Genomic DNA, 27,107 nt, shown 5'->3' on the forward strand with positions numbered 1-27,107 from the left:
TCTCTTGTCCCATTGCAACTTTGCTTTCTTGAAAGGTTTTGCTCAAATAGCTCGCTGAAAGCCTTTTGGGCTATAGCTTGTCCCCATGCTTTTGTTGTTTCCTTGTGGATTTGTGAGACTTACCTTCCCTTTACACAAACCACATTAATTCCTCCCTAACACAGCATATTTATCCATTGGTCCACTAATTATTTATTGTTTATTCTTTATTTTGGTATCTATCAATTACACCAGTCTGGGTGTCAGTCTCACCAGAGTAAAGTTCCCTGGATAGCCCCATCCCCTTGTAAAAAATTTATTTGTATCATCTATGACACTTTCCACTACTCTGGTGCCAAAGCAATTTTAATCAAGAAGTTAGATGCTTAGCATCAATTGTTTCACCCTCAAATTGCTATTGAACTCCAGGGCAAATACCATCTGGCTTGGGTGATTTGTTGCTATTAATTTTGTCAGTTTGTTTTGTAACCTGTTCTACTGATACTGCAATCTGAGACAGATCCTCTGATGGTTTTTTGCCTAAAGAAAGTTCTCAGCATTAAGAGTTTGCCTCAGTTCCCCTGTGTAAAACATAGATGCAGAAAAATCATTTATCTTGTATTAGCCTGCTGAAACTACATTAATGTGTCTTGTTAATTGGGTTTGCTCAGTCCAATCTATAAAGCCAAGTTGTTTCCCCAGTTACAGAAAAGAAATGCTGGAGACTGCTGGATCTGTTTCAGACTTTGGCTCCTGAGGGCTGAAGTTTCTTGTCCCTTGTAGTTAGCAACATGAGGCAGTGTAATATGGTATCCCCTGAGTAATTTCAGGATCATTTGTCTTGTATAGTCTCACTTTATGGAATCAAAGGCATTTATGATGGCTCTTCCATTTCTGCTCAAAGAACAAAGGGGAAAGAAAGCCATTGTCAGCTACCTGGAAGTCTTTCCTTTATCCCCACATTTCCAACAATTATAAACCTACGAAAAGATCGTAACATTGTTCTGTGTTTACTCCTTTCTCTTCTGTCCACCCATGAACAAATTTAAGCTTCTGCCCTTACCATTTTTGATAAAAAGGATGTGAATATCTGTGAAGCTGCTTTTCCAGTGCTGATCTACAAAAGGGAGGGGGGATACCCTATGATTCCCAAAGTAGCATTGCCTAGCCTAAGTGCTGGTATCAGTGCATTAAGAGTAGGGAGAATGCATGACTGTAGAGCACCATTCTGGAGGGCAGCAGCCTTTGCATTGTAGTGAGTGACAGAAAGCCGAATTCTTTTTCCAGCTCCTTCCTAGACTGTATGTGTGCCCTTTATAGCAAAGGCAGACACAGAGACAGCAGATGGCTGCGTTATTGCAGCCTCTTCCACTGGAAAAATACCCTGAGAAACGTTCTCTTGCTGCCATCGTGTGGTCCAAGGCATTGTTTCCTGCAAGTACTCTTGTGCTAGTGGAAATTGTGACTCCCCCAGCTTTCTCAAGGCAGAGTCTTTGGGAGCAGTGGTCTTAAAATGAGAACAGGATCATTTACCTCCACTTGTTTGTGATCTGTTGAGAAGAAACTTATGATTCTTAATTCAAAATCGTTTTATAGTTTCTAAAGTTCTTAGTCCTTGGATTGAAAAGAACTCTTTGCTGTGTGCACTTGATGTTCACATCCTGATACTATTTCTGTTTCTGTTTCTCTGTATATCAGAAGTACTATTGTACTGCCATTTATTGTTCTGTGTGACTGTGCTTCCACTTTAAATTGACCTAAATGAGGAGTGGTGCTGCAAGGGATTTCCTCCTTTTTATTCCATTACTGGCTACCTACTCTTCTCTTTTCCTCCCCATGTCACCTGTTCACTGGGATGGATCTAGGAAGTGACCTGGCTGAAATAACTAATTTTCTGCTGGATTTGCATGGCAGTGCTGGTGCAAGGGAAATATCTGGAAATGCAAGACCTGCAGTTGGTGCAGAAGGCCGTCTTCCCCTACTCCTTTTCAGGCAATAAGCCCATACCTTGGTTCTCTTACACCAATTGCAAAACTGCTACCTGAGTGGATGCGAGAAATGAGGCCCAAAATTAGGTTAAAATGAGTGGCCGATTTGTCAGTTCAGAGTTTGCTTTGCATTGTTTTCTACCATGCAATTAAACTGCTTCTCAGAATAGTCCTGTTAGTAAATTTGGTATCTTAATAGAATTGGATTTCTCTTAGAATCATAGAATCACAGAATCATAGAATGGTTTGGGTTGGAAGGGACCTTAAAGATCACCTAGTTCCAACCCCCCTGCCATGGGCAGGGACACCTTCCACTAGACCAGGTTGCTCAAAACCCCATCCAACCTGGCCTTGAACGCTTCCAGGGATGGGGCACCCACAGCCTCTCTGGGCAACCTGTTCCAGTGCCTCACCACCCTCATGGTGAAGAACTTCTTCCTTATATCTAAATCTACCCTCTTTCAGTTTAAACCCATTTCCTCTTGTCCTAGCATTACACTCCCTGATAAAGAATCGCTCCCCATCTTTCCTGTAGGACCCTTTTAGGTACCAGAAGGCCGCTATAAGGTCTCCATGGAGCTTTCTCTTCTCCAAGCTGAACAACCTCACCTCTCTCAGCCTATCCTTATAGGGGAGGTTCTCCAGTCCCCTGATCATCTTCATGGCCCTCCTCTGGACCCACTCCAACAGATCCATGTTTTTCTTATGTTGGGGCCCCCAGAGCTGAACACAGTACTCCAGATGGGGTCTCACGAGAGTGGAGTAGAGGGGCAGAATCCCCTCCCTCAACCTGCTAGCCACACTTCTTTTGATGCAGCCAGGATGTGATTGGCTTTCTGGGCTGGGAGCGCACATTGCTGGCTCGTATTCAGTTTTTCACCCACTAACACCCCCAAATCCTTCTCCTCAGGGCTGCTCTCAATCCACTCATCACCCAGCCACTATTTGTGCTTGGGATTGCCCAACTGATGTGCAGGACCTGGCACTTGGCCTTGTTGAAGTTCATAAGATTCACACGGGCCCACCTCTCAAACCTGTTAAGGTCCCTCTGGATGGCATCCCTTCCCTCCAGCGTGTTGACTGCACCACACCGCTTGGTGTCATTGGCAAACTTGCTGAGGGCGCACTCAATCCCACTTTCTATGTCTTAAACTGCGCCTGTCCCAATACCGACCCCTGAGGAACACCACTCATCACTTGTCTCCACACAGACATCGAGCTGTTGACCACAACTCTTTGAGTGCGACCATGCAGCCAATTCCTTATCCACTGAGTGGTCCATCTGTCAAATCCATGTCCCTCCAATTTAGAGACAAGGATGTTGTGCGGGACAGTGTCAAATACTTTGCACAAGTCCAGGTAGATGACTGTTGCTCTTCCCTTATCCACTGATGCTGTAAGCCTGTTGTAGAAGGCCACCAAATCTGTCAGGCATGATTTGCCCTTAGTGAAGCTGTGTTGACTGTCACCAATCACCTCCTTATTTTCCATGTGCCCTAGCATAGTTTCCAGGAGGATCTACTCCATGATCTTGCCAGGCACAGAGGTGAGAGTGACTGGCCTGTAGTTCCTCGGGTCTTCCTTTTTTCCCTTTTTAAAAATGGGGGTTATGTTTGCCCTTTTCCAGTCAGTGGGAACTTCCCTGGACTGCCACAACTTCTCAAATGTGATGAAGAGTAGCTTAGCCACTTCATTCCCCAGTTCCCTCAGGACCCATGGATGCATCTCATCAGGTCCCTTGGACTTGTGCACTTTCAGATTCCTTAGATGGTCTCAAACCTGATCATGTCCTATGGCGGGAGGTTGTTCATTCTCCCAGTCCCTGCCTTTGCCTTCTGTGTCTTGGGCGGTCTGCATGGAGCACTTGCTGGTGAAGACTGAGGCAAAAAGGTCATTGAGTACCTCAGCCTTCTCCATGTCCCAGGTAACCAGGTCTCCCGTTTTCTTCTGGAGAGGGCCCACATTTTCCCTAGTCTTCCTTTTATCACCAACATACCTATAGAAGGTACCTATAGAATAAATATGGAATATATATAGGTACCTATAGAATAAATATTCAAGAGATGATCCTTTTATGGTATTTCCATAGGTGTTTGTATAGTTGTGCTTAATGCATTTCAGGGTTTTTTGAGAAATTTTTAAGCTTAGGACGAGAGGAGATGGCCTCAAGTTGCGCCAGGGGAGGTTTAGATTGGATATTAGAAAAAAAATTTCTTTACTGAAAGGGTTGTCAGGCATTGGAACAGGCTGCCCAGGGAAGTGGTGGAGTCACCATCCCTGGAAGTGTTCAAAAAACTCATAGACGAGGCACTTCAGACATGGTTTAGTGGGCATGGTGGTGTTGGGTTATGGTTGGACTTGATGATCTTAAAGGTCTTTTCCAACCTAAATGATTCTATGATTCTATGTTTCTGTGTGGAAACTCCAGCTAAATCAATGTGGTCTCAACCTTAAATGGAAAAATAAAGTTTATGTGTCTGAATGATTGTGAAAATTTATGTGAAGTATGGAAGCACTGGAAAAAATATTGGGAAAGGTAATGAGGAAGTACCAGATGGAGCTGGAGGAAGTATGGGACAGCACTGGTTGGAAAAAACATCTTCAGTGATTCATTCTTGAATCCAAATCCAAATGCTGAGCAAGAGCTGCACACAATGCACACTTGCTCTTTCAGTCTGGCTCCTCAGGGAAGCAGGACCCTGTATCCTGTCTAGCAGGATCTCGCAGATAAACAAGGTTGCGTCAAGGGGCCATTAGTGCCAGTTTTGGGATTGTTACTTCACTGTTGGGCAATCCTTTGCATGTCATCAGCAATGAGAAAATGCAAGGTGCAAACCAGTACTGGATGTAGTGGTACGGTGTGTCTGTACCCTTCTAGGATTTGCATCCCCAGAAGGCTGGCTGTTAGATGTGTTTCACCACCCCACCTGCCCTTTGTAGTGTAGCTGCCCTGAGGTCAATATGCTCTGCACATCTGCAGCCTGTCAGGGAGATCAATGACTTGGGCTGGTTACAAGCCTGTTCCTCTGCTGTGAGTGCAAACGTCCAGCATCCTCACCTCCCCTCATAGTACCCTGCTGGTTTTTTCAGCCTGTGGTGTCAGATTTAAAGATGCCACAGCTGAGGTTTCTGGTTTAGTTTACCTCGTTCATTTACATATATTTGATTGTGATGTGAAAGTCCTGCTTGTATTTTATGTCCACTTTTTTTGTTTTGCCAGTGAGCTGGAGGCATTTGTTGAAGATCTGAAGAGGGACTCCACTGCTTCCAGCAAGACAGTTACACTGAAAGATGTTGAAGATGGAGCCTTTCTTTTGCGTCAAGTGGGAGAAGCTGTTGCCACCCTGAAAGGTATGTGCTTTTCCTTTGTACTTTCGGTTCTTTTCTTTTAACCACAGTGGCTGAGAACAGTTTTGCCTTTGATCTGGGGGCATTAACTTTCACTTCCAAAAAGATTTAAAGTTGGGATTAAGGAGCTTGTTGCATGGCCCCTGGAGAGATGTAGACAGTCAACTGTTTAACATTCACCCCATCATCCATTTCTCCCCAGAGGTTTTATCATTCCCTCTTGAGCTTCACTGTTGTTGTCTTTGCAGGAGAGTTCCCAACATTGCAGAATAAAATGCGTGCGATCCTCCGGATTGAGGTAGAAGCTGTGAGGTTCCTAAAGGAAGAACCACACAAGCTAGACAGCTTGCTGAAACGTGTACGCAGCATGACGGATATCCTTACCATGCTCAGGAGGTGATTTTTTTATTTTTTTTTTTCTTCAAAACTGAAGAATTTTCTCAAGCAGGGCTGGAACAGCTTGTGGGTTTGGGTTCTCCCCCTCTCACCAGGCAATTTTGAGAAATGCACCTTGCTTCCAGTATTTTATAGATTCTTCCTAGAGCCCTCTCAAAGGAAAACAAATAATTAGCCTGTGCTCTGTGCAGTGGTTCTGTTTTGAACAACAGCCCCAGTCATCATGGTCTTATGATTGAAACTAGGTCCCTCTGAACTCAACACTTCCAGATTTGGGAAGTACCTGGATGAGAAAGCTTACAGAGTGGCATCAGTCCCATATCTGAGCTAATTAACTGTAGGCATTTACAGCAATCTAAGCTAACAGAAATATTCTCTGACAATGAAACGTGCAGCCCCAAAAATGTAACAGTAAGAAATAAACCAGGAAAAGATTCTAAGTGGATAAAGATATCCTAAACCTTCTGAGAGACAGAAATATTTTTCAATATGCTTGTGAATTCATGCAAATTCTTTATTCTGTTCTTTGCAAGGAAGATGTGTTAGAGAAAGGTGAAATATTAGATAAGATTTGTGTCCACTAAGTGCCAGTGTTTAGCTATGTTTGTCAGAATATATGAGCAGCAAATGACTGCTGCTTTATATGAGGCAATAGGCATTGGATTTAATTCCTACTCAAAACCAGTGAATCAGGCCAAACTGTCAGTGGTGGTGGTCTCAATTTTATTTCACTTACAAGAAAATGTAAGTCATAAGCCTATTGATGCTACCATTATTCTAAGGAATGTAGGGTTGTCATTGTTTCCATATATTCTGGAGCATATGTAAAATGGATTTGCCAGTACTAGCAGATGGATAAAATGGTTTATGTAACAGGTCATCTAAGAGCCATCACTTATTTTTCCTTGTAGATAAACATCTATATTAGTTTCCTTTTCTTAAAAACTACTACAGTTATTTCCTGTCTTGCCCTGTTTAGGAAAAAAAACCAATAAGCTATGCATGCCAAAGTTTTACTAAAAGTAATTTTTTGCAGCAAAATTATGTACTCAGCCTCATAAAGTCTGTTTCAGTAATGGAAAAACTGATGGCATTTGATGGCTAGCAACACTCTGAAGCTAAGTCATTTCACAGCTAGCTGCCAGAAATAGTTGACTTTTCACATCCTTAGCTCATCCTACCCCGAACTCTGACAGACAAGACCTTCATGAAGTAACATTTGAAGGGGTTTTTTTGGCAATTTGCCAAACTTCTACCTTACATTCTATGTAACTATCACTTTTTGTGCTAATAGTCCAGGAACATCTTGTTTAGCTAGATACAGTGTATAAAATTTAAGAAGTCAACTGATTTCCATTCTCCATCTAAAATCAACCCACTGTAACTCATGGTTTGGTCAAAAAGTGCCAGTACATCCATGAAGGTTTGTAAACATTTTAAAAGGCAAAAGCATCCTAATTAGAGTGGCCTCTTTAAAACTCTGAGTCCCTGAGTCTGACAGAAAGCTATAAAATTACACAACTGAGAGCATCTGGAAGAAAAAAAACTATTTTGATGTTTTTGATACAGGTGCTTTTCCCTTGCAGAAGTTTATTGTTAAGTATTACTCGTGACTTGCCTGTATGCTAACCATGTGCCACGCTGTTGTGTTCAATTTGGCTGGGCAGACATGTTACAGAAGGACTGCTGAGGGGTGTGGATCCATCCCAAGCCGTGCAATATTCTGCCTTGGAAAAGGCCACTGCAGCTGATGCTCTGAAAAACCAGGAGGAGTTGAAGCATGCCCAGGGACATGCACAGCAAAACCTCACAGCAATCACATCAGAGTCCCAGGTGTCATCAGTCAAGTCAGAAGTCATCCCCTTCTCAACAATGACGGTCCATCACGTGCAGAGCTCGCCTGTTGTCATCCATCAGTCTCAGCACTCATCAGCCCTGGTCAACCATGCCCAGAGTTCACCCACTGCAGCCAGTCACAGCGAAGGTGTGCCAGCGGGTGGCCACCTCTCAGCCACCCCACCAGCCCCCCTGCAAGAGCCCACAACAGGATCCCAGCCCACACAAGCCACGCCAGCACCACAGGTCTCTGTCAATGGCACCACCATGCAAAGTCTTTTCATTGAGGAAATTCACAGTGCAAGTACCAGAAACCGAGCTGTATCAATTGAGGTACGGTGTATTCTACTCAACCAGTTGTCCTCTCTTTGGGCCTGAGCTCCCAGTTTCACTCTTGAGACTGCAGGTGGGATTATTCAACTGCATTCTGGGGATTTATGCACTTAACCCCTAACTACACCATGCAGTGCTGAAGATACCCTCTGATTTTAAATGCAACAGGGTAATAACATGTAACCAAAAATGAGTAACCGTGTTTTTTAAATAACCTTTATAGAAAAAAAATTAAAAATCTTTTTTGGAAAACCTTATTTTTGAACAATAACATGATTCTCGGGCAACACTTGCATCAGTGGATTTCATTCACTCTTTAAATCTCCATATTCCTCATTATGGAGAGGTAAAAGTGAAAGAGTGTGAAGTTCCAGTGGTTTCACACAGAGATATTGAGAAAACCCACAAGTGAACTCTCATCTCTTATTACAGACATGCACTTTAATCACCAGTGTGATATAGTAAGGCAGTGACCCAGATTTAAATTTTGCCTTTGTTTCTTTAGTGAGCAGTGGCCACTGTCAGTCTGTCATGTGTTTGTGCCATATGTAGCACAATGGAAGTCAGAACCACTGTACAATTAGTGTTAATATATATTATTTCCTCTAGTTGCTGACTAGAACTGAAAGAATCTATCCGTATCCACCTATAATGTTTACACATGGAATTTTTTAAAGTAAGTGATCACAACAGAAGTCAGAGAAATAAGTAGATGCTTTACTGTTTTTGTCTAGAAAGCTGAAAAGAAGTGGGAAGAGAAAAGACAAAACCTCGATCACTATAATGGAAAGGAATTTGAAAAGCTCTTGGAAGAGGCACAGGCCAATATAATGAAGTCAATTCCTAACCTAGAGATGCCTCCCCAGCCAGCAGCCCTGCCTAAAGGGGATGCAGTGGAAAAGCTAGAAGTCTCAGGTAAGGTTTGCTAGAGTAAATGATGCTGAAGAATTGCATATCCAGAAAAGAGAGGTTATTTTTCCTACTTCCTAGAATGGTTTCAGTTTACAGATTTCTGTGTTCTTGATCATACCTGTGAGTATGTCCCTGAGGAATAATGCAGGTCCTGGGGACAGGATCCAGTGATTTTGCAGATGCCAGTGTAGGTAACCGGCTGAACATGGATTTCCCTGTATTGCAACTGAGAGAGTGAGTGTGTCCTCTGGAGATAAAGACCTCTTATGAGCAGGAGAGTAAGAGTACACTTTGCTTTTGACAGAGATGAGACTTACCTGTGTACTATACCAGATCTATATCTATATCTATATCTAGTATACTGTGTTCAGTTTTGCACTTAAAAGTCCAGCATTACAGAGAGCTCTGGAAAGAATCACAGAGTTTGAGCACAAATGATCTTACCATCAGAAACCTAAAAAGTTCTTTTTGTAGACATATTTGTTATCAAAAGAAGATCAAGACATGCCTGAGGTTTCTGAGGGTAAGGAGGCCTTTTAACTTTGCAGAACATGTTCCAGTAAGTTCTAACAATTGGAAGCTGAAGCTAGAAAAAGCTACATTAAAAATTAGCTGTCAAATTTGACGTTCAGTGTAACTAATCACTGAAGTTTAATTATGAACATATGGGATTCTCTGCCACTTCAAATCTTCAAGCAATACTATGTTTCTTTCTGAAAGGCTGCTCAGACACAAGCTCTGTGCATGATGCAGGACCTGCTTAAAGAAATTCTTGAACCCATGTTAAGTGGAAATTCCGACTATTTTATCTTAATGATCCTTGCTAACTTCATAATCTTAAACTATAAATACAACCAGTGTTTTGGATGAGTCCCTCAGAGATCTGAAAATGATCTGTGATGCTACATAACAGAGTTGTCTTGGGGAAGTGGATAGATACGTAGGAATGAAGGAGAGTGACTTTCACAGTAAGCATTCTGGCTGTCCATAGCTATAATATAGATATATCAAGTTTCAAATTGAATGTGAGTCAGACTGCAACCCTGTAGCAAAAAAAAGGCAAACATCATAATGAGATGAACAGGAATATCTACAAGACCACTAGGAATCTGCCTAGCAGTGGTGAGCTCTTACATAGAAATTCCCAAACTCAATGTTTTGGACTTCAAGGAAGACTGAACAAATAGGAGGGAGTCAAGATGACAGTGATCATAATGACCAGAGCTCTAAAAAAACATGATCTCTGGGGAACAAAAAAGAAAGAATTGGTTTTGTTTAGCGTGATGAAGCAAAGGCTGAAGAAGGACAAAGCAATCTCTGAATAGATAAAAATCTGCTAAAAAAAGAAAAGACCAACTTGCTTTGTGTGGGTAGAACAGCAGCAGAAGTTGGCAATTGCAACCAGGAAGATCCAGGTTAAGTATTAGGGAAAAACCTGATAATGATAGGGAAAGTGAAGCACTGAAGAAGGCTGTATGAGGCAATGAGGAGGATGTAAGATCCCCATCATTGGAGAGAATGGCTTAGACTAGCATTGATCAAGAATTATGTAGGTAGAGCTAATTTGTGGTAGCAGGATGGTGGGGTGTCCTTCCAGTCCTATATCTTTCACAATTTAACATAAAAATACATGTCTGAATTTCTTCAAAGTTCAAGGAGCAAAGAAGATGCCTCAGCCAAACCTTGGATTTACCTCATTAGCCAAATGTGAGTCACCTATAAAATTCTTACCCAGCTACTTAAGCAATAGTCCCTCTGGCTCAGCAGTCTGTCTCTGACAGAGGCAATGGGAGATACTGTCTGTGGGCAGCACAGGATGTGGCCACCTTCTGCAGTCTGCTAGTACTCCCCCAGCACCCCCAACTGCTACTAGAGGGAATATCCCAACCTCCTCCTTTTCATATCCATTATGGACCTTTTATCCAGTAATTCCTGTATACCTGCTTATACCATTTGCATCCCCACTGCTGTGGCAGCAAGCTCCCCATCTTGTGAAGCTTTCCTTCATCTATTTGAAACTGATCTCATACCGGCTTCACTGAGATCCCCATAGTTCTAATATTTTGCAATTTGCAAAATAACAGCTCTGCATTCCCTTTATAAAATCATGAAGGCAGTGGATAAAACCTTGATCATATCCTGGAGGTCTCAGCCTGCCCCACAGGCTCCAAACTGCAAACTTGCAGCCTTTCTGGTCCCTCCATCTAGGCCAGCTGCTCCCTCTCCAGGCTCATTTCAGTTGCCCTTCTCTAACTCCACTGTGTTCTTCTGGAGCTGTGGAGACCAGACCTGCATGCTGCACTCAAGGTGTTGTAAACAGCTGCAAAGCAATGCCCTGGAGCTTGCGTAGACAAATTCATATAGAATTTGGGAGGAGTGTTTTCAGATGCAGCATTTTGTTCCAGGCGCAGCTTTAACACTGACAAGTTGTAGCTCCTTGGATGTTTCACAACATACATGTTTAAAATAAATTCTGTTGAACCTTGTAAAATAATTTTAGAATTCTGGCACCATTCAGCAAGGTTACTGGCTATCAGCACAATTATCTTGTATAATGTGTGGCATAAATAGAAGAAGTCAGTGAAAATAAATACCATATGGGTGCAGTGAGCTGTGACATCTTAAGAAGTGCAGAGCACAATAACAGAAGTTTTGTAACTTGCATAGTTAACTAATCCACTTCTGGGATACAATTTTGCACAGTGTGTAGCCAGCAGATTTAAAGAGAAATTTGATGAGATTGCAACATTTGCCTTCTGTTGTGCATAATGGATCCTGTAATAGTAACATAAATAAGGGAACAGCAAAACTTTTCCTTAATAGCTGCTAAACATCTCACATGCCACCCAACTCTTCTATGATTCAAGATGAAAATTTCAGTATCAGTCTGCTGTAGACTAGAAAACTGAGCAACATAAGGAAAGAGAGACCACCTACCTACTAATATAGCACATAAGACATTTTGGCCATGAATTAGCAGAGTCCTCTGTGGCCTTCACTGCAGAACCCAGACAGATCACGTTGCCAGAATATGTTGTCTCAGCCATTCTCCACACAGAACCCAATTAAGAAACTTTCCCCCCCCCCCCTGCAAAGCACAAAACAAAGTAAAATTACACACTTTACACAATTTTGCAGATGACTCTGCAAATAATTCTTTAATGTCTTGACTCTAACTCAACTTTGTTATCAAGATTGTTCAGTAAAAAATATGGGGAATGTCTCTAGCATGTACATTAGAAATTGGGCTCCTTCATCTCTCTTTGTGCCTTCATATGTGAGACTACCCAGATTTTTGCAAGTGCTGAGTGATAGTAGCTTCCATTAAGGACAGTTTGCTTATCTGACTACAAAGGCTGCCCCGAGGCAGGCATTAGTATTTTGAGATCTTTTTAAGACATGTTGGATTTTTTTGGTGCAAGTAGAAGTTTGCATGGTGGGAGAAATTCATTCCAGTCTGTCTGTGCCTGTTGAAGAATGCTTCAGCTCAGTGAAACAGCTGGCAATGAACAACTCCCATTTTGTTCACAGAAGTGCTTGAGCCCTTTGGCACCATAGAAAGTTCCATAAAGTAATGTTTTTGTTCATGGGTAGTCTCAGACTTAGTGAGTTGTATTTGTCCATTTACTCCTCCCTCTTTAAATATGCTAGAACAACTCAGCCATAGGAAAAATAAAGTATTAGAATAAGGTCTTTTCCTCATTTTTTTCCTCCAAATGTTTTTTTCCTTCCCATTTAGATTGGGGAAATATAATTGTTTAGTAAAGAAAATGGAAATCCAGCTTTGAAGTTTTGTCTTGCCCAGTGTCATTGCATTGACTGTGAGCAAACCCTATCACAACCTCTCCTTAATGACTCCAGCTGGGGAGTGAGGGGGATTAGCCTTTGATAGCCTGTGCACCTGCCACACTCACTGACAATTTCTCTTGCTCGTGTTTCTCCTTTTTATTTGAAGATGGAGATAGATGATGTCTCACAGATGTGAAAGAGGTGGTGGGAATCATTCTCTCTTTGTGCCTTCCATGTCTCTCATCCAGCCTTGCTCTTAATAAGTATGAGAAAAACTTTGGTATTCTTGCAGTCAGAGCTGCTACCCATTTGAGGGTAATGGGTTGAGCCCATTAAAAGAAGTAGTGATTTGCACAGGCCCTACATCATAGTCTGCTAAACACCATGTTAGAGAATTACTCTGATTTTACAGTAGCATATCTTACCTTGCGCTGGTAGAAGTAAATCTGATGTCACTAAAAACTGAGTGGTGTGTATTGACCAAAGAAGTGGTCTAATGTAAAGTGCATCTGGAAATTCACTCTTCTTGCAATTCTGCAAGTGAGTGCCAGATAACCAGGGAGGGAGATAATACAGCTGAGCATTTCTTTAAGCTTAAGCAGCTTCAAAGATCATTTGAGCTAAGAAGGGAATGAAGATGAGGCCAGGTCAGACAAAGGCTCCATCCAGGCCCAGGGGCCAGCCGGCATGTCGGGGGAGCCTGACACAGCCCCAGGAGCGGGCAGTTATGCAATAATTTGCCCAGAGGGAACACTTAGCCCTAAACAGCTGGGTAATCCCAAAAGCAGGAGGTTTTATCTTTCTGGGTTATATTTATTCCAGCTGTTTATATAAGACTGAGTAGCTGCAGAAAGGTCATTCTCTCGCTCTTGAAAATAAACATCGTAAACAGCAGTGTGAAAACATGCCTGTTGACATGTGTGGTACTTAGCTTGTGACCAGAAACACATAGGGAATGGTCACAAGCAGGGTAATGCTGCTTCTGGAAAAAATGCTGTCCAGTGATGGTGGGGAAGAGGAAGTGGCAGCTGGGTGGGGAAGATTCATGGGGGGATGGGGGGAATGCCAGTTTGAGAAACTGGTCTTCTCTCAGAAGACTCTCCTCGGAAAGCAAGGACTGGCTCTGCTCAGCTGTTGTATTTGGTATTTGAATCTTTGTGGGTTAGCAAAATATATATAGGGCTCTTATATGATAATTCAAAGGCAAAACTATGCATTCCTGGAATAGTTAGTAGTAAGTTAAGTGAGAATAAATGCTGTCTTAGAAGAGGAGGAAGTACAGTTGCCCCTGGTGGTCCCCTGCCCTGTTCAGGGGCGAGAGGACTCATTGAACCGCAGAGGTGGCATCTCTAGAGCGGTGTTTACACTTTCCCTCTCACCCTTTGTCTGGACTTAGCTAGTTTTGTCCAACTATAAGATGGACAAAACTCTTCAGTTCCTCTCCTAGCACCTTGCTGGCAGTACCTCCCAGGCAGAGCAGAAATGTGTGCTGTTGCCTCAGAATTCCCAAGAACAATGAGAAGCCTCCAGGCTTGGTGTCTTGCTAGTATCCATGTCAGTGGCCATGCCTTCAAAGGAGACTATCGGGCACTACCTGTAAGCAGGTGCCCAGCTGAACCTGCACCTTTACATGTTTCTTTACAAGTGATTAATCTACAAATATGTTCTCTGCTATCACACTTCTACACCAAGGGCTGAAACCCAGCTACAGTGGCATGGAGGACAGGACTTTTGCTGAAAATTTCTGAGTGAAGTGACCCAGTTTCTCTGTGCAAGTGCAGCACTGTTTACTTTCGTTCGAGGCGGTTCCACTTGATTCCCAAATGTGTTTCTATTCGTATATATTCAGCAGTAGGACCTTTTAAGACATATTTTTCCTTTCCAGTTGAGGCAGGGATGCATCTACTTTTTTCCCCTTCTTCACCTATGCTCACTTTGTGCTGCTCTGTTTACCTGCAGAAGAAGTTCCTGATGGAGAACAGGATAATGACAAGCTGACCAAGTCTCCACCCCCTCCACCTCCACGGCGCAGTTACCTGCCAGGGTCAGGACTAACCACAACGAGATCAGGAGATGTCATCTATGCAGCCAGAAAAGAGGCTACTGCTGTCAAGGTCTGATGATTCAGACTCTAGGCAATCAGACTGTTGCTAAGTGGCTGGCACAGAGAAGCATCCCCAGGCTTGGGTTGGGTCTATAAACCACAAAATAAGTTGGGACAGAGCTACATCCTGGAGGGCTACTGAAACTGCTTACCAGGAAACACTACTGTTAGGCCAAATGAACAAGTGAGGTTTGATCAGTTCTGTTTACAGGAGTCTTGCTGCTCTTATATCCTAGCAATGTAGAAGGCAAGTCACAGGCTGCTTTCATTTAGAGTGGTAAGAAGATTAAAAATAAAAAAAGCTTGCCTTACACAGATGGGGAAGATCAGCTCAGATTTGAGGGCATTTTTACAAAAATGTTGCAAATTAGTTTCTTTGGGCTTCTTTTCCCCATCTGTTCTCTGAAGGAAGTGGAGGGAAGTCCAAGTTAGGAAGCTTTTTAATCTATGAACATGCTATCACATCAGCAATATTGGTTGCTTTTAAACTGATGAAGTATCAGTCTCTTTAAAAAGGAAGAGGGACCTTGCAACATGGGAGTTGCAGTAGTGTTGAATTTTCTGTGTTTGCTTTGCATCAGGAGGGCTCTACTATATTGTCTGACTGTGCTTTCTCATCCCCTTGTAGGAATGCAGTGAAGATGCTGGGCAAACAGCACAATCCAAAGCCCCTAAAGAGGATCAGGCATTGTCTCGGAGCACAGGACATGATGTAGCATCAGCTGCAAAAGATGAAGAGGAAGAGGAAGGAGATAAAATAATGGCAGAATTACAGGTATGCCTTTTGGATTGCACATGAAGACACCTGTGCCTGATATCACTTCTAGGGCCTCAGCACAATTTCTAGCTCAGAACGTGAAGGAAAGTAGGTCTTCCAGTCTCACCCGGTCCCACTTTATTGTACTGGGTGATACATGTTTTGTAAGCACCGCCCAAATTTTGTTCAAGAGGTCTGGAGCTAAAAGAATGGTCAAGAATGCAGTGGTTGCCACTGGAGAATCTTACATATGTAGGTGGGAAAAGTAAAATATTGGTGTGCTTTTGGCATGATTGTCCCTGGCCTAGCATTTCTCACTTAGTACCAGACCAGCAAGGTGGTGAGAGTCCATCATTCATGTTAACATTGGTGGGAACAGAGACTACGGGGTCTGCTCCTGGTGGGCTGCGCTCACTTGTTCTTCACAATGGTCCAGTGTTTCCCAGAGTATTTGAATGTTGAAACATTTGCTGTTCCCTGTTGTGTAACTGGTACATTACTCTGCCAGTGGCATAGAAGTCGTGCTCTCTTGCTGGTCCTTGGCTTGATAGCACATAGGCCGGTTTAGTTCAGTGATGGTGATGCTGCACTAAAAGCCAACTATTCTAGCTACCATCAGCAAGCTCCAGCTTCCCAGGGGCACCATCTGTTCTCTTCCATGCCCACACAAGGAAGGGAGATGTGGATCAGCTTAACTAACTGGCTATAACTTCTGATGTTGGGGTGTTTCAGAGCACTGTTAATGACATGAGATGATCCCTGCTGTCCACCTGCCAAGAGGTGGGTTTGATGCTGCCCAGGGAGCATTTGCAGCACAGGAGATGCGGACATTAAGCAGTAACCATTACACATGATGGGTCCGCCCTGCCCCTTTGCTCAGCTCTCACCCACCAGTGCTTCAGACAGCTGGTTTGCAGGGAGGGAGAACAGTGGTTTACCCTTATGCCCCGTTTGTGTGCCAATGGCTAGTGCAACAGGAGAGCTGGGGACAGTGAAACTGTCACATTATGTCCTGTCTCTAGGAAAGCAACCTGGCTGCCTTGCAACTGGTGATAATGAAGTGGAGGTTAAGGTCTATAAAGGGGGGCTGAGGGGAGCTAAAAAGGAGAAATAGGCGTGGTAGCTCAACAGGGAATGAGTGTTTAAATGCTAGTTTGGGGCACGAGCAGTGCTCATTTTAAACGAATACCAAAATACCAGGTATATTTTAGAAGATTGAGAGAGTACCATATTTTAGAAAGGGCAAACTGCGTGATCCAGGAGCTACAGGCTCATTAGTCTGACATCAGTCACAGGCAGAATGGTGGAAAATCAGGGACAGGATTCAATCAGTGAAGAACTAAAGGACAGGCATAAACGGTTATGCTAGTAAACACATTGTAATGGAACACAGACCTGTCAAAGCAAACAACACTCTTTGATCAGGTAACAGGTTTGACTGCTTAAACTGAATTGTATACCTATAAATATTTTTGTAAAAGTCATTTGATCAAACATCATACAACATTCTGATAAAAATCTAGCAGCACAGAATATACAAAAAAAACTATCATAGGATGATTGAGAGCTGTCTGGCTCTGAAAGTGCTGCCCTTGATGCAGGTGTTTATAGTCAGGTCCCACAGGGATCAGCTACAGGCCCAGTGTCATTCTGTATTTTCATCAACAGCCTGGAAATACATTTAAAATCCTTACTATTTAAATCAGCTTAATGCAAACTAGAGCAGGGAGATGATAGCAATCACTTAGTGGTCATAATACATTCACTGAAATATAAAGTCCGCATGAAGAACAACAAAATATAGGCCAGACCACAACTGCATGTCTTGGAAAGAAACAGGATTTGCAGTAACAAGTTGCTAGGACCTCCCATGTCAGTGCTGTTGCCACAAAATTAGTGTCTGCTTTGGGTGTACATGTGACAACAGGGAGTGTTTTTATCTCTGTGTACAGGATCAGTGAGATCTGCACTGGGCTGCTGCCTCCATGATTAAGTCCCCCATTTGAAAAAGCTGTTAAGAATATGAAGGTTCAGAAGAGACTTGAGTACAATGTGGAGGTACTTTCATGGGAAGTACCTTTTTAATCTAGGAGGAAAAGGCATAATAATAATAATCAGCTGCTGTAGCACAAACTGTATTTGGACACTATTACAGATATTTCAAAGCAAAGGTTATAAATAAACAAATTACCAAGGGAAATAGTGGATTCTTCATCACTTAATGTCTGAAGGACTTTGAGGATGCTTTTGTAGATGGTATGCCTAACTCAAGACCATATCACTGGTCTCACAATTGGGTAAGCTGGGGAAAGGCCATATCCTGTATTATGAGGAGCGAGACTACTTTTTCTAATAGTTCCATGTTGTCTTAGATACTCTAGTCTATAAACACACACAAATAGGATGTAATGGAAAACCAAAAGAAACTCTACACCCTGATTTTTGCACTGGATTTTTTCATTATTGTTACTTTTCTGATTTTGCATAAACATGCAATACATATGAGGAATACAATATTTAAAGAACAGCCCTGATTCTACTCTGTAATCAGGGCTATTAATTTCATGAAAGTTGCCAGGAATTAACTGATTTCCCTTATACATGGTATAAGAGTATAATCTTGCATATCACGGTGTGTTTGACTCCCGTAAGCACTCCTCCCTCATTCTTCTGGCTGGCAGAGATGTCCTGCCTGTACATCTTACTGAAGCAGACCATGCCAGTAGGGACCTGCGGAAATCCTGGTGATGAAAACTTGCAGCCAGCATTGTGCAGTGGTGGCAGTGATAGTTCTGTGCCTCCGGATCTGGGAGCCAGTTGAATAGAGAAACCCAAAGGAAATGGAAAGAGGATAGCAAGATAAAGCGCTGAAAAGTCCAGGCCATGCCCTGGGGTACACATGGTGGGAGGCCAGTGGTCCCCAAGCCCGTATGTTCCATATGGGACTGTCACCATCTGGAGTGTTAGTGAAGACTGTGGCAGACACATGTCTCCAAGTCTAAAGTTTTAGTAACAGTTTGTGTGGGGAGAAGTGGAGTTATGTAGCTCTTGCATGATTATCAGCCACTAGGAAGTAGGTACTGTCACAAACCCAAAGTTTGTCATGGGCTTCCTACTTAAGTTTGGATAGTTTGCAGCACTTCTGTGTGCCTTCATCTCCCCATCTGTAAAAACAGAAATCAAGCTCATCTCCCTGCAGGGAACGTTGAGATCAGTGTGATGAGTTTGAGCGCAATCTTGGCAGACTGGAGGGGGCACCCTATTTCTCTTAGTCTGATAGTCTAAAATCTCTATTATCTCATGAGCTTGTAGATAGTATTGTTGAGCTGTGAATGTTAAAAACAAATGCTCTCTTTGAAGTTGGTCATCTCCAGACATTTCTGTGTAAAAGCTCTTGGTCTCCTGATAACCTGTAGTATTTATTTCCTAGGCTTTCCAGAAGTGCTCTTTTATGGATGTAAACTCAAACAGTCATGCTGAACAGTCCAGAAATGACACACATGTTAAAGACATAAGGCCTGGGACTTTAATGCATCACAAGGAAAAGAAGGTAACAAGTGGCGTTTGTAAACATGCCACCCGGTCTTGGCATAACCTTCTTTCCTTCAAAACTAATCTTATATCTTGTGTCCTGTTCTCTCTAACCCCCACCCACCACTGCTCAGTGGTTTCCTTCCTTTTATCTCGGTATGGCTCAGAAAAGCTTATGTGGAACATTATATCAATCTACATTATGTGTCTCATCAGCAATTATACAATGGTTGCATGAAGTTTTATGATTCTGTGAAACCAAAATTAAAAGAGGATCCATCAGTTTCTGCCAAAGAGATGCTCATACTCCTTAGAACATCCTTCCAATGCTGTTCTGGCAATGGATGGTGAAGCATCTCTCCTAAGTCTTGTTCTTGTCTTGAGGAGAATCAGTGGTTCCTCTCAATCTCAAGAGCCACTTTAGAGAATTTCTGCTTTATTTTGTTTCATTTGTTGGTCCCAGAAATAGTTATTAGATATTCAGAAATCTCATTCAGCTTATTGGAAGACAGTCAAGGTGGATGGGCCAAATTTGCCCTTACTCTGAAAGTTAATGGCCAAGATTCACTCTTTGGTCACGGGACTTAGAAGAGGTATCATGTGTCTGGCACTATAGCCAAGTTGGGGTGAATTTCACAGCTGTGTCTGGACTGGTGTTGTCAATTGAGTTGACTGGTCTTAGTGGGCAGCCAATGTGCACAATGAAGAAAAGGACAAATATTTCTGCCTTTGCAGACCTCTTTTTAAGTTTAAGAATAATGAATTGAATCATTGCTGGGTTTAGGGGGTCGTGCAGGCATGACAACTTGTTAGCCAAATGCCAGTTTGCAATGATGGGGGATACGGTAGGGAAGGAAACACAGCTCCTCAGCACAGCATTTCAACTTTGTCATGCATGTTGTGTGTGTATGCAAATTGCAAATAGCAGTAGTACCTTTTCTGACATAGCATCATGAGTAGCTCCCAAGGATTTTATAGGAGACATTGTACTTCAACTTCATTTAACAGAAACTGAGGCAGGGAGAGAGAAAATTACTTTGCCAGGTCCCCAAGGCAGAGAACCCAGCTGCCCTAAACATAGAATCAGAATCATAGAATCATAGAATCGTTTAGGTTGGAAAAGACCTTTAAGATCATCGAGTCCAACCGTCAACCATGCCCACTAAACCATGTCCTGAAGTGCCTTGTCTACATGCTTTTCGAACACCCCCAGGGATGGTGACTCAACTGCTTCCCTGGGCAGCCTGTTCCAATGCCTGACAACCCTTTCAGTAAAGAAATTTTTCCTAATATCCAATCTAAACCTCCCCTGGCGCAACTTGAGGCCATTTTCTCTTGTCCTATCACTTGTTAATTGGGAGAAGACACCAACACCCACCTCGCTACAACCTCCTTTCAGGTAGTTGTAGAGAGCGATAAGGTCTCCCCTCAGCCTCCTTTTCTCCAGGCTAAACAACCCCAGTTCCCTCAGCCGCTCCTCATAAGACTTGTGCTCCAGGCCCCTCACCAGCTTCGTTGCCCTTCTCTGGACACGCTCCAGCACCTCAATGTCTTTCTTGTAGTGAGGGGCCCAAAACTGAACACAGTACTCGAGGTGCGGCCTCACCAGTGCCCAGTACAGGAGGGCGATCACTGCTCTAGTCCTGCTGGCCACACTATTTCCGATACAAGCCAGGATGCTGTTGGCCACCGTGGCCACCTGGGCACACTGCTGGCTCCTATTCATCTGGCTGTTGACCAACAGTCCTTTTCCGCCAGGCAGCTTTCCAGCCACTCTTCCCCAAGCCTCTAGTGTTGCACAGGGTTGTTGTGACCCAAGTGCAGGACCTGGCACTTGGCCTTGTTGAACCTTATACAATTGGCCTTGGCCCATCGATCCAGTCTGTCCAGGTCCCTCTGTAGAACCACAGTTAGCTGCATCTGCATAGGGCACTGCAGCTGTAAAGCACAAGGTGACACCTAGATGGTGGTGTCTGATTTATTAGCATCAAAATCCATACTCCCTCAGAAGGTACTGCTGCCAGGTCAGGGGACTGCACACAAGGACTTGGCTTGGAGCTGCCCAAACAGCAGTTCTGGTCTAAAGCTGCAAACACCTGGCTGGGTGAGGGTACAAGTTCATGGGTATGAGTAACAGAGAAAATTGCTTTGTTGTGGAGTGTATGACAGTGTTACGGAGAAAAAAAAAGTGTGAATGTATCTCTATTCATCCTCATTACTACTGGGGTCAAAATGAGATGATCATATTGTTACATGAAAACCTGGGCCACCACACAAGACACTGCACATCCTGTAGCACAAATGTTTCTTTGAAAGGTGCTGCCAAGTAGTTGCCATAAACTGCTATTTATTGGAATAACACAGAGTCCAGGAAATTAAGGTTAATGAGATCTGGTTTTGTCATCTGACATGACAAAGTGTTTATTGGCTTTAAATATGGAGCCTTATGGTCATGATAAACTCATAGAGGAAATGGATTTTGTTGTGGTTTTATTTTTTAGTAGAAAGGCAGCATTTCCTAAAATGAGATGTTGTACAATGACACCAGGAGATGTAGCACCGATGCGTGGAACAAGAAGTGGAACTTGCTAAAAAAGATACAGAGAAATGGGAACTCGGTCACTGAGTCAGCATATCCACAGGCCACAAGTGCCATTAAATGGCCTGCCCTAATTCTGGGAGCTCTGACATGTAATGGGACTGGGAGGCACTCACCACTTAGCAAGTCTGGGCCTGAGGTGATCACAAGCCCTGGTGGTTTGTTCTGATACCAGCTCTCAGCACGAAGCGCAGAGAGTGTCAGCCTGCCCACTGAGGCCTCGCTGGCTGTGGCTGATTTGCGTGATAGCTCCTCCTTATTTAGAAATATGAGGGTTGTCAAGGTATCTGTGGAGCGCTGCACAGCCTTGTTACTGCTAATAAGCCTTTGTAGAGATGAACTGTGACTCTGGTCTATTGCTGACTTACTCCTACATTTTGATTGTGCGTAAAGTTTTTCTGTGTAAAATCCTCAGACAGTATATAAGAAAATATCACATGAGATGTAGAAACTATACCTTGTGAACCTCTGTATGCATGGGGAGTGCATGCACTAGCCAACCTGTGGATTTCTGTACCGTCACTCATTCATCTCAGCTGGGATGGCAACTCTCCTGACTGATCTTCTGCACATCTTGATGCTCATATAAGTATAATCTGTCCTTCTGGTGCATTAGGAGTCAGCTTCTAGTCTCAAGCAATGTCAGCAGTAACACTTCTGGCTCACTGCCTTCAGGCACTCAGGGCCAGATTCATTTCCTTCTTGGCGAGCCGTCTTTTGACTGTAGATTTCTCTTTTGCTCGTTCAGAGGCATGGTGTCTCTTCAGGTCATTCCCTTACCCTGATGATTGGTGTTTATCCTAAGCTGTCACTAGCACTTAGCAAACCAAGCCCCAAAGAAAAGCCTGGTATTGTGAAACAGCAACTCCAGGGGGAGCTCATTTGAAAATAAAGAGAAAAGTCCCCTTAAATTTGCATTGCTGGGAATATACTACTTTTGAGCTAGTGGATGACCTCTCTGTGTGATGTTTGGAGTATAAATGTAGCTCAGTGTTTCATTCTGCACTTCCACAGGCGCTGCAGGGTGCTGCTGGTTATTTTGAAGGAGTACTTTTAAGCTGCAGCAAGGATTTAGAAATGCTCAGACTGTGATCATATTGACTGTGCTGCTCAGGTGTGAGCAACATTAGAAGCAGCAAAATGTTGTAATTTGCAAATCAGCTTTTACCGGTACAAAACTTCCTTTCAAGGCTAGCCAGACTCTCGCATTTGGCTCTCCAGTGAGCTAGCAAGCCGTAGCGCCCTGCTGTCGGCCCTTCTACATCAGGCTCCCTTTGAAGTGTCCCAGCAGAACTTAATCAGATACTGTGAATCTTTTCAACTTCACTCTTATACAAACTAGGGATTTTTTTTTTTAGCTGGAAAGTGAACAGGTCAAAGTAGCACTGTGTTGGAAATAAGGTAATTGGTGTGCTTTTGCATATTCTGGAGGCCTTGTTAAAACAGGGGCCCTAGGTAACAACCCATGCTGGCCATGTGCATAGCACTGAGCAGTAACATCATGCACTGTTCTGCCAGAATTTGGAATTTCGCCCCAAAGAAAGACAGGAATCAGATGACAACTTCAGACAAGTCTCTGCAGCAGTAAACAGAGTGGTGAGTTCACGAGGTCTGCACTTCCCCTGAGCATATGATGATTAATTTGGGGGAAAAAAAGTCCTGTAAAGGTAACAGCCCTGAATAACTAAGTAATCCGACTTTCCCCCTTAGGTGTATGGGGCTACAACAGGATCTCCCACAGATAGTGACCATCCTAAAGAGAAGAGGGAAGGGAAAACTGAAGAAGAATTGGGTTCTGATTCATCCAGCACAGCTGAGAGTAAAATTGGCTTTTCAATGAATGACAGTCCTACATTTAGCAAGGGTTTGTTTGTAGACAGTAGAGACTATTCTAAGAAAAACCTTCAGAACATGAGCACAAACCTGTCTGGTGTCAGCTTGCTAGAGGATGACAAACGAAGAGGGGCTCAAGATATTTTAGGATCCCATTTTCCAGCTGTTGAAACTGGAAAACAAAAGCCAAACTACAGACTCTCACGAGATGCTCACCAGGGCCTGCCGCAGGGTGAAGCCTTGCAGAGCACAGGCAAGCATATCCCCATCAGCAGCGTTGCCCCTCTCATGAGGCACACGCAGGAAGCTATGGGGCCTCAGCCTTCCTCGCAGGAGCAAGAAGCTTCTGCAGTCAACTACAATCAGGTTGTGCTAAGACCCAAAGTGTCCAGAAGTAACAGTGTGAACAGCATCGAAGAGACAGAGTCTCCAGCTAGCTCTCCAAGTGAAGACAACCCACCCACAGAAAACATTGCCTTCATGATTACTAAAACAGCCGTCCAGGTCCTCTCGAGTGGGGAAGTTCACGATATAGTCAGCCGGAAAGGTGGAGATGTGCAAACAGTGAACATCGATGCGAGAAGGGACATGGCATTGGAGAAGGGTATCCCAGAAAACACAGACAGCGAAGAGCCGGTGGTGTGCCTGGACAAAAAACCCGTCATCATCATTTTTGATGAACCGATGGATATTAGGTCAGCGTATAAGCGGCTTTCTACAATTTTTGAGGAATGTGATGAGGAGTTGGAGAAAATGATGACAGATGAAAAGATAGAAGAGGAAGAGGAGGAGGAAGAAAATGAAGCACATGAAATCCCTGAGAGCCAGAAGGAAGAACCACCGGTAGTTAATGACAGAAAAGCAATTGCGGACTATTCAGCGGCTCACGGTCTCGAAGAGCAGTACATATTAAACGTTCAGTCTTCCTCTGACTCTGCAGAAACCAGACCTCCTGCAGAAGAGGAAAGTACAAAGACGAATTTTAACAAATACCGTCAGATCTATGGGCTAAACACAGAAGCAAACTTGGACTCTGCCGATCAGTTTGGCAGCAGGCAGGATTCTAAGAAAAAGTTTAAATTCAAATTCCCTAAAAAGCAGCTGGCTGCTTTGACGCAGGCGATACGGACAGGAACCAAGACTGGGAAGAAGACCTTGCAGGTTGTGGTCTATGAAGAAGAGGAGGAAGATGGAACCCTGAAGCAGCATAAGGAAGCAAAGAGATTTGAAATCACCAGGTCTCAGCCTGAGGACAGTGACAAAAGTCCTTCTGGGAAGCAAGAGGGACTCCCTGGAGCTGCAGTGTCCATGTCTAGGACTGATGAAATTCGACAGAGTACATACCGAACGCTAGACAGCCTTGAGCAGACTATAAAGCAGCTGGAAAACACCATCAGTGAAATGAGTCCAAAATCTATCCCTGAAAACACATACAGCTCTGAGGGAAGCACTGTCCCCTTCTCTGCCCAGATAGTACCAGAGACCCCATCCCGAGAGCTTGTAGTGCTGGATGAGAGCCTTGCTGGCGTAGAGCCCCCTCCGTCAATCCCAGCCACTTCACGTAAGGTACCTTAGTCCAAGAAATCAAACCTCCAGCTGCTTTCTAAAATCTGCAATAATCACCATTAAACAAGAGGGTCTTGTGATTTGGTTGCTTCCTTTCAGGTGGCTTGTTTGGGCTCCCCACAAGGTGTCTAACAGCTAATAGACCATTGGGTTTGTTGTTTTTTTATTTTTAATCTTTGCTGCTGATTGGTGATGGGCAAATGCAGGGGAGCTGGGTCGAATAATCTGCTGTGTGAAATGACAAGCGTCACTGACATGAAATCCAGGCTGATCAGTAGCTGAGCAGTTTTCTCCATTGATTCTGGAAATTAACACCTGTGGTGTGAAGCTCCTGAACTTTCCCTGCATGTAGTACTGTGGCTTTTTTTCGGCGCATGGTGTGCAGTCTCCTCTTCAAGCACACCGGTACTGATCACGCCTTCTCCTTGTCTCCCCTCCCTGCCCCTCCACTCGTTTCCACAGGGCTCCAGCGCTGCCTCGCAGACAAGCCGGATGCCGGTCCCCATGGCTTCGAAAACTAGACAAGGAAGCATGGAGAAAGCAGGCAAACAACACAAGCTGCAGGATCCACGCCAATACAGACAGGTAGTTTTACCCTAAACCCAGTGTTTGGATGGACATTCCATGTTGTTTGTTTATTTAAAAACTCCAGTAACTGACTGAGATTATACCAAATAACGGATGCCTGACTTTCGAGTGAGGTCTAACTGGACGTCCTGGATCCTGGGGGCATGACAGTACCTACTGATCTTTTTCACCATGCTTGTGCATGCATGTCTGCAATAAAACACCTGCTTCTTTTTTTTTCCTTTTTGTTTTTTCTTAAACTGTGGTATTCAGCTGTAATGTTAAGATGTCAACTACCTGTTTACTTTCCCTTGGGTAAATGTGGCGGTTCCTTAGGAGAGCTGGGAATGCTTCTGTTCAGAGTGTCTTTACAGGAAGCCTTGGACACTAACCTGTCGGTGTAATAGAGGGCAGTAGATGCACATTAACTCTCCGGCCAGACATGTCTATTCACACGTTAATAACCCCAAAGCATGGCCAATGTAGTGACCGGTCCTTAACCCATAGGTGGCACCTTCTCACAAAAGCTTTGTTGGCTCTTTCTCTCTGTCTATGCACTCTTCGTTGGGCACTTTGGGTTTTCTACCAGGTCCAGTCCATGGCTGCAAGACTTAGCTCAGGCCTCAAACTGTTAATTCTTATTCTCTGTAGGGCTATTTTCCCAGGTCCTGTTGGTTTATCGTGTTACTGGCTTTCTGACAAACTGTCTCCTGCCGTCTTTATTTGCAGGCTAATGGAAGTGCTAAGAAAGCTGGTGGGGACTATAAGGCTACTTCCCCTACCCTACCTGCTTCTAAGATCCCAGCCTTTTCTCCCACTTCTGGGAAAAGCAGCTCAGCACCTGCTTCTAGCGGTGACAGCTCTAACCCTCTTAATCCACCTACTAAAACCTCCATTCCTTCCTCTAACCTTCTCGGTCCGCAGACAGGTCGCATAACTTACTCTACCTCCCTCATCCCCTCTCTCTCTAACGGCTCCTCCAAGTTCCAGAGCCCCACTTACCCAGGGAAAGGTCACCATCTCTCGTTCTCACTACAGACTCAAAACGGCCGGCCACCCCCTCCTTCTTCCTCCTCTACCTCCCCCCCCTCCTCTACCTCTCCCACTTCACTGAACCAAGGTATGAAGAGCATCAGGACAATCCACACACCTAGCTTCACCAGCTACAAGGCGCAGAACGGAAATGCCGGCAAGTCCACCCCATCCACAGCCAAGGAGCCATCCTAAAGGCTAAGCACAGCACGCGTGCAAGTTCACCAAGGCTTTTTGTTCATTTTCAAAGAATCTGCAGCCAATATTTTAACCAGGGAATGTAACCATTTTGCTGTATTGCTGGAGGCTTAATACTAATCACGTGCTAAATACTGAATTACTACACTAGATTAGAGTGAAGCTTTTTTGTAAAACTCTGTTGCTGTTGTAATGATAAAAGTGTTTTCTTCCTATAGGCAGCACCTCTTACAAAAAAGTGTGAAGGTGTGTGAGTGAACTTGACTGCGTGTGCACAGCGGTGTACTGAGCATGGGAAAATGTATGGTTAAAAATTTAGTAAGTTGTTTTGTATAAAGC

The 27,107-nt window shown here is 43.7% G+C and overlaps 1 protein-coding gene and 1 pseudogene across 2 annotated transcripts in view; both read left to right on the forward strand.

Annotated features, from left to right (window-relative positions):
• Positions 1-25,571, forward strand: part of KIAA1217 (KIAA1217 ortholog) — a 53,156-nt gene extending 27,585 nt beyond the window's left edge. Inside the window, exons 5-11 of the mRNA XM_010581171.1 lie at positions 5,188-5,318; positions 5,564-5,711; positions 7,379-7,880; positions 8,615-8,795; positions 14,541-14,695; positions 15,314-15,460; positions 25,434-25,571. Coding sequence (XP_010579473.1) covers positions 5,188-5,318; positions 5,564-5,711; positions 7,379-7,880; positions 8,615-8,795; positions 14,541-14,695; positions 15,314-15,460; positions 25,434-25,571 — 1,402 coding nt within the window. The remainder of the gene's footprint in view (positions 1-5,187; positions 5,319-5,563; positions 5,712-7,378; positions 7,881-8,614; positions 8,796-14,540; positions 14,696-15,313; positions 15,461-25,433) is intronic.
• Positions 23,021-25,007, forward strand: LOC104840215 (annotated as a pseudogene). The gene has a single exon (XR_775245.1). The product of XR_775245.1 is annotated as a sickle tail protein homolog pseudogene (transcript).
• Positions 25,572-27,107: the final 1,536 nt, after the last annotated feature.

This window comes from Haliaeetus leucocephalus, unplaced genomic scaffold (assembly GCF_000737465.1).
Source record: "Haliaeetus leucocephalus isolate CR32 unplaced genomic scaffold, Haliaeetus_leucocephalus-4.0 Scaffold0, whole genome shotgun sequence".
Lineage (NCBI taxonomy): Eukaryota > Metazoa > Chordata > Aves > Accipitriformes > Accipitridae > Haliaeetus > Haliaeetus leucocephalus.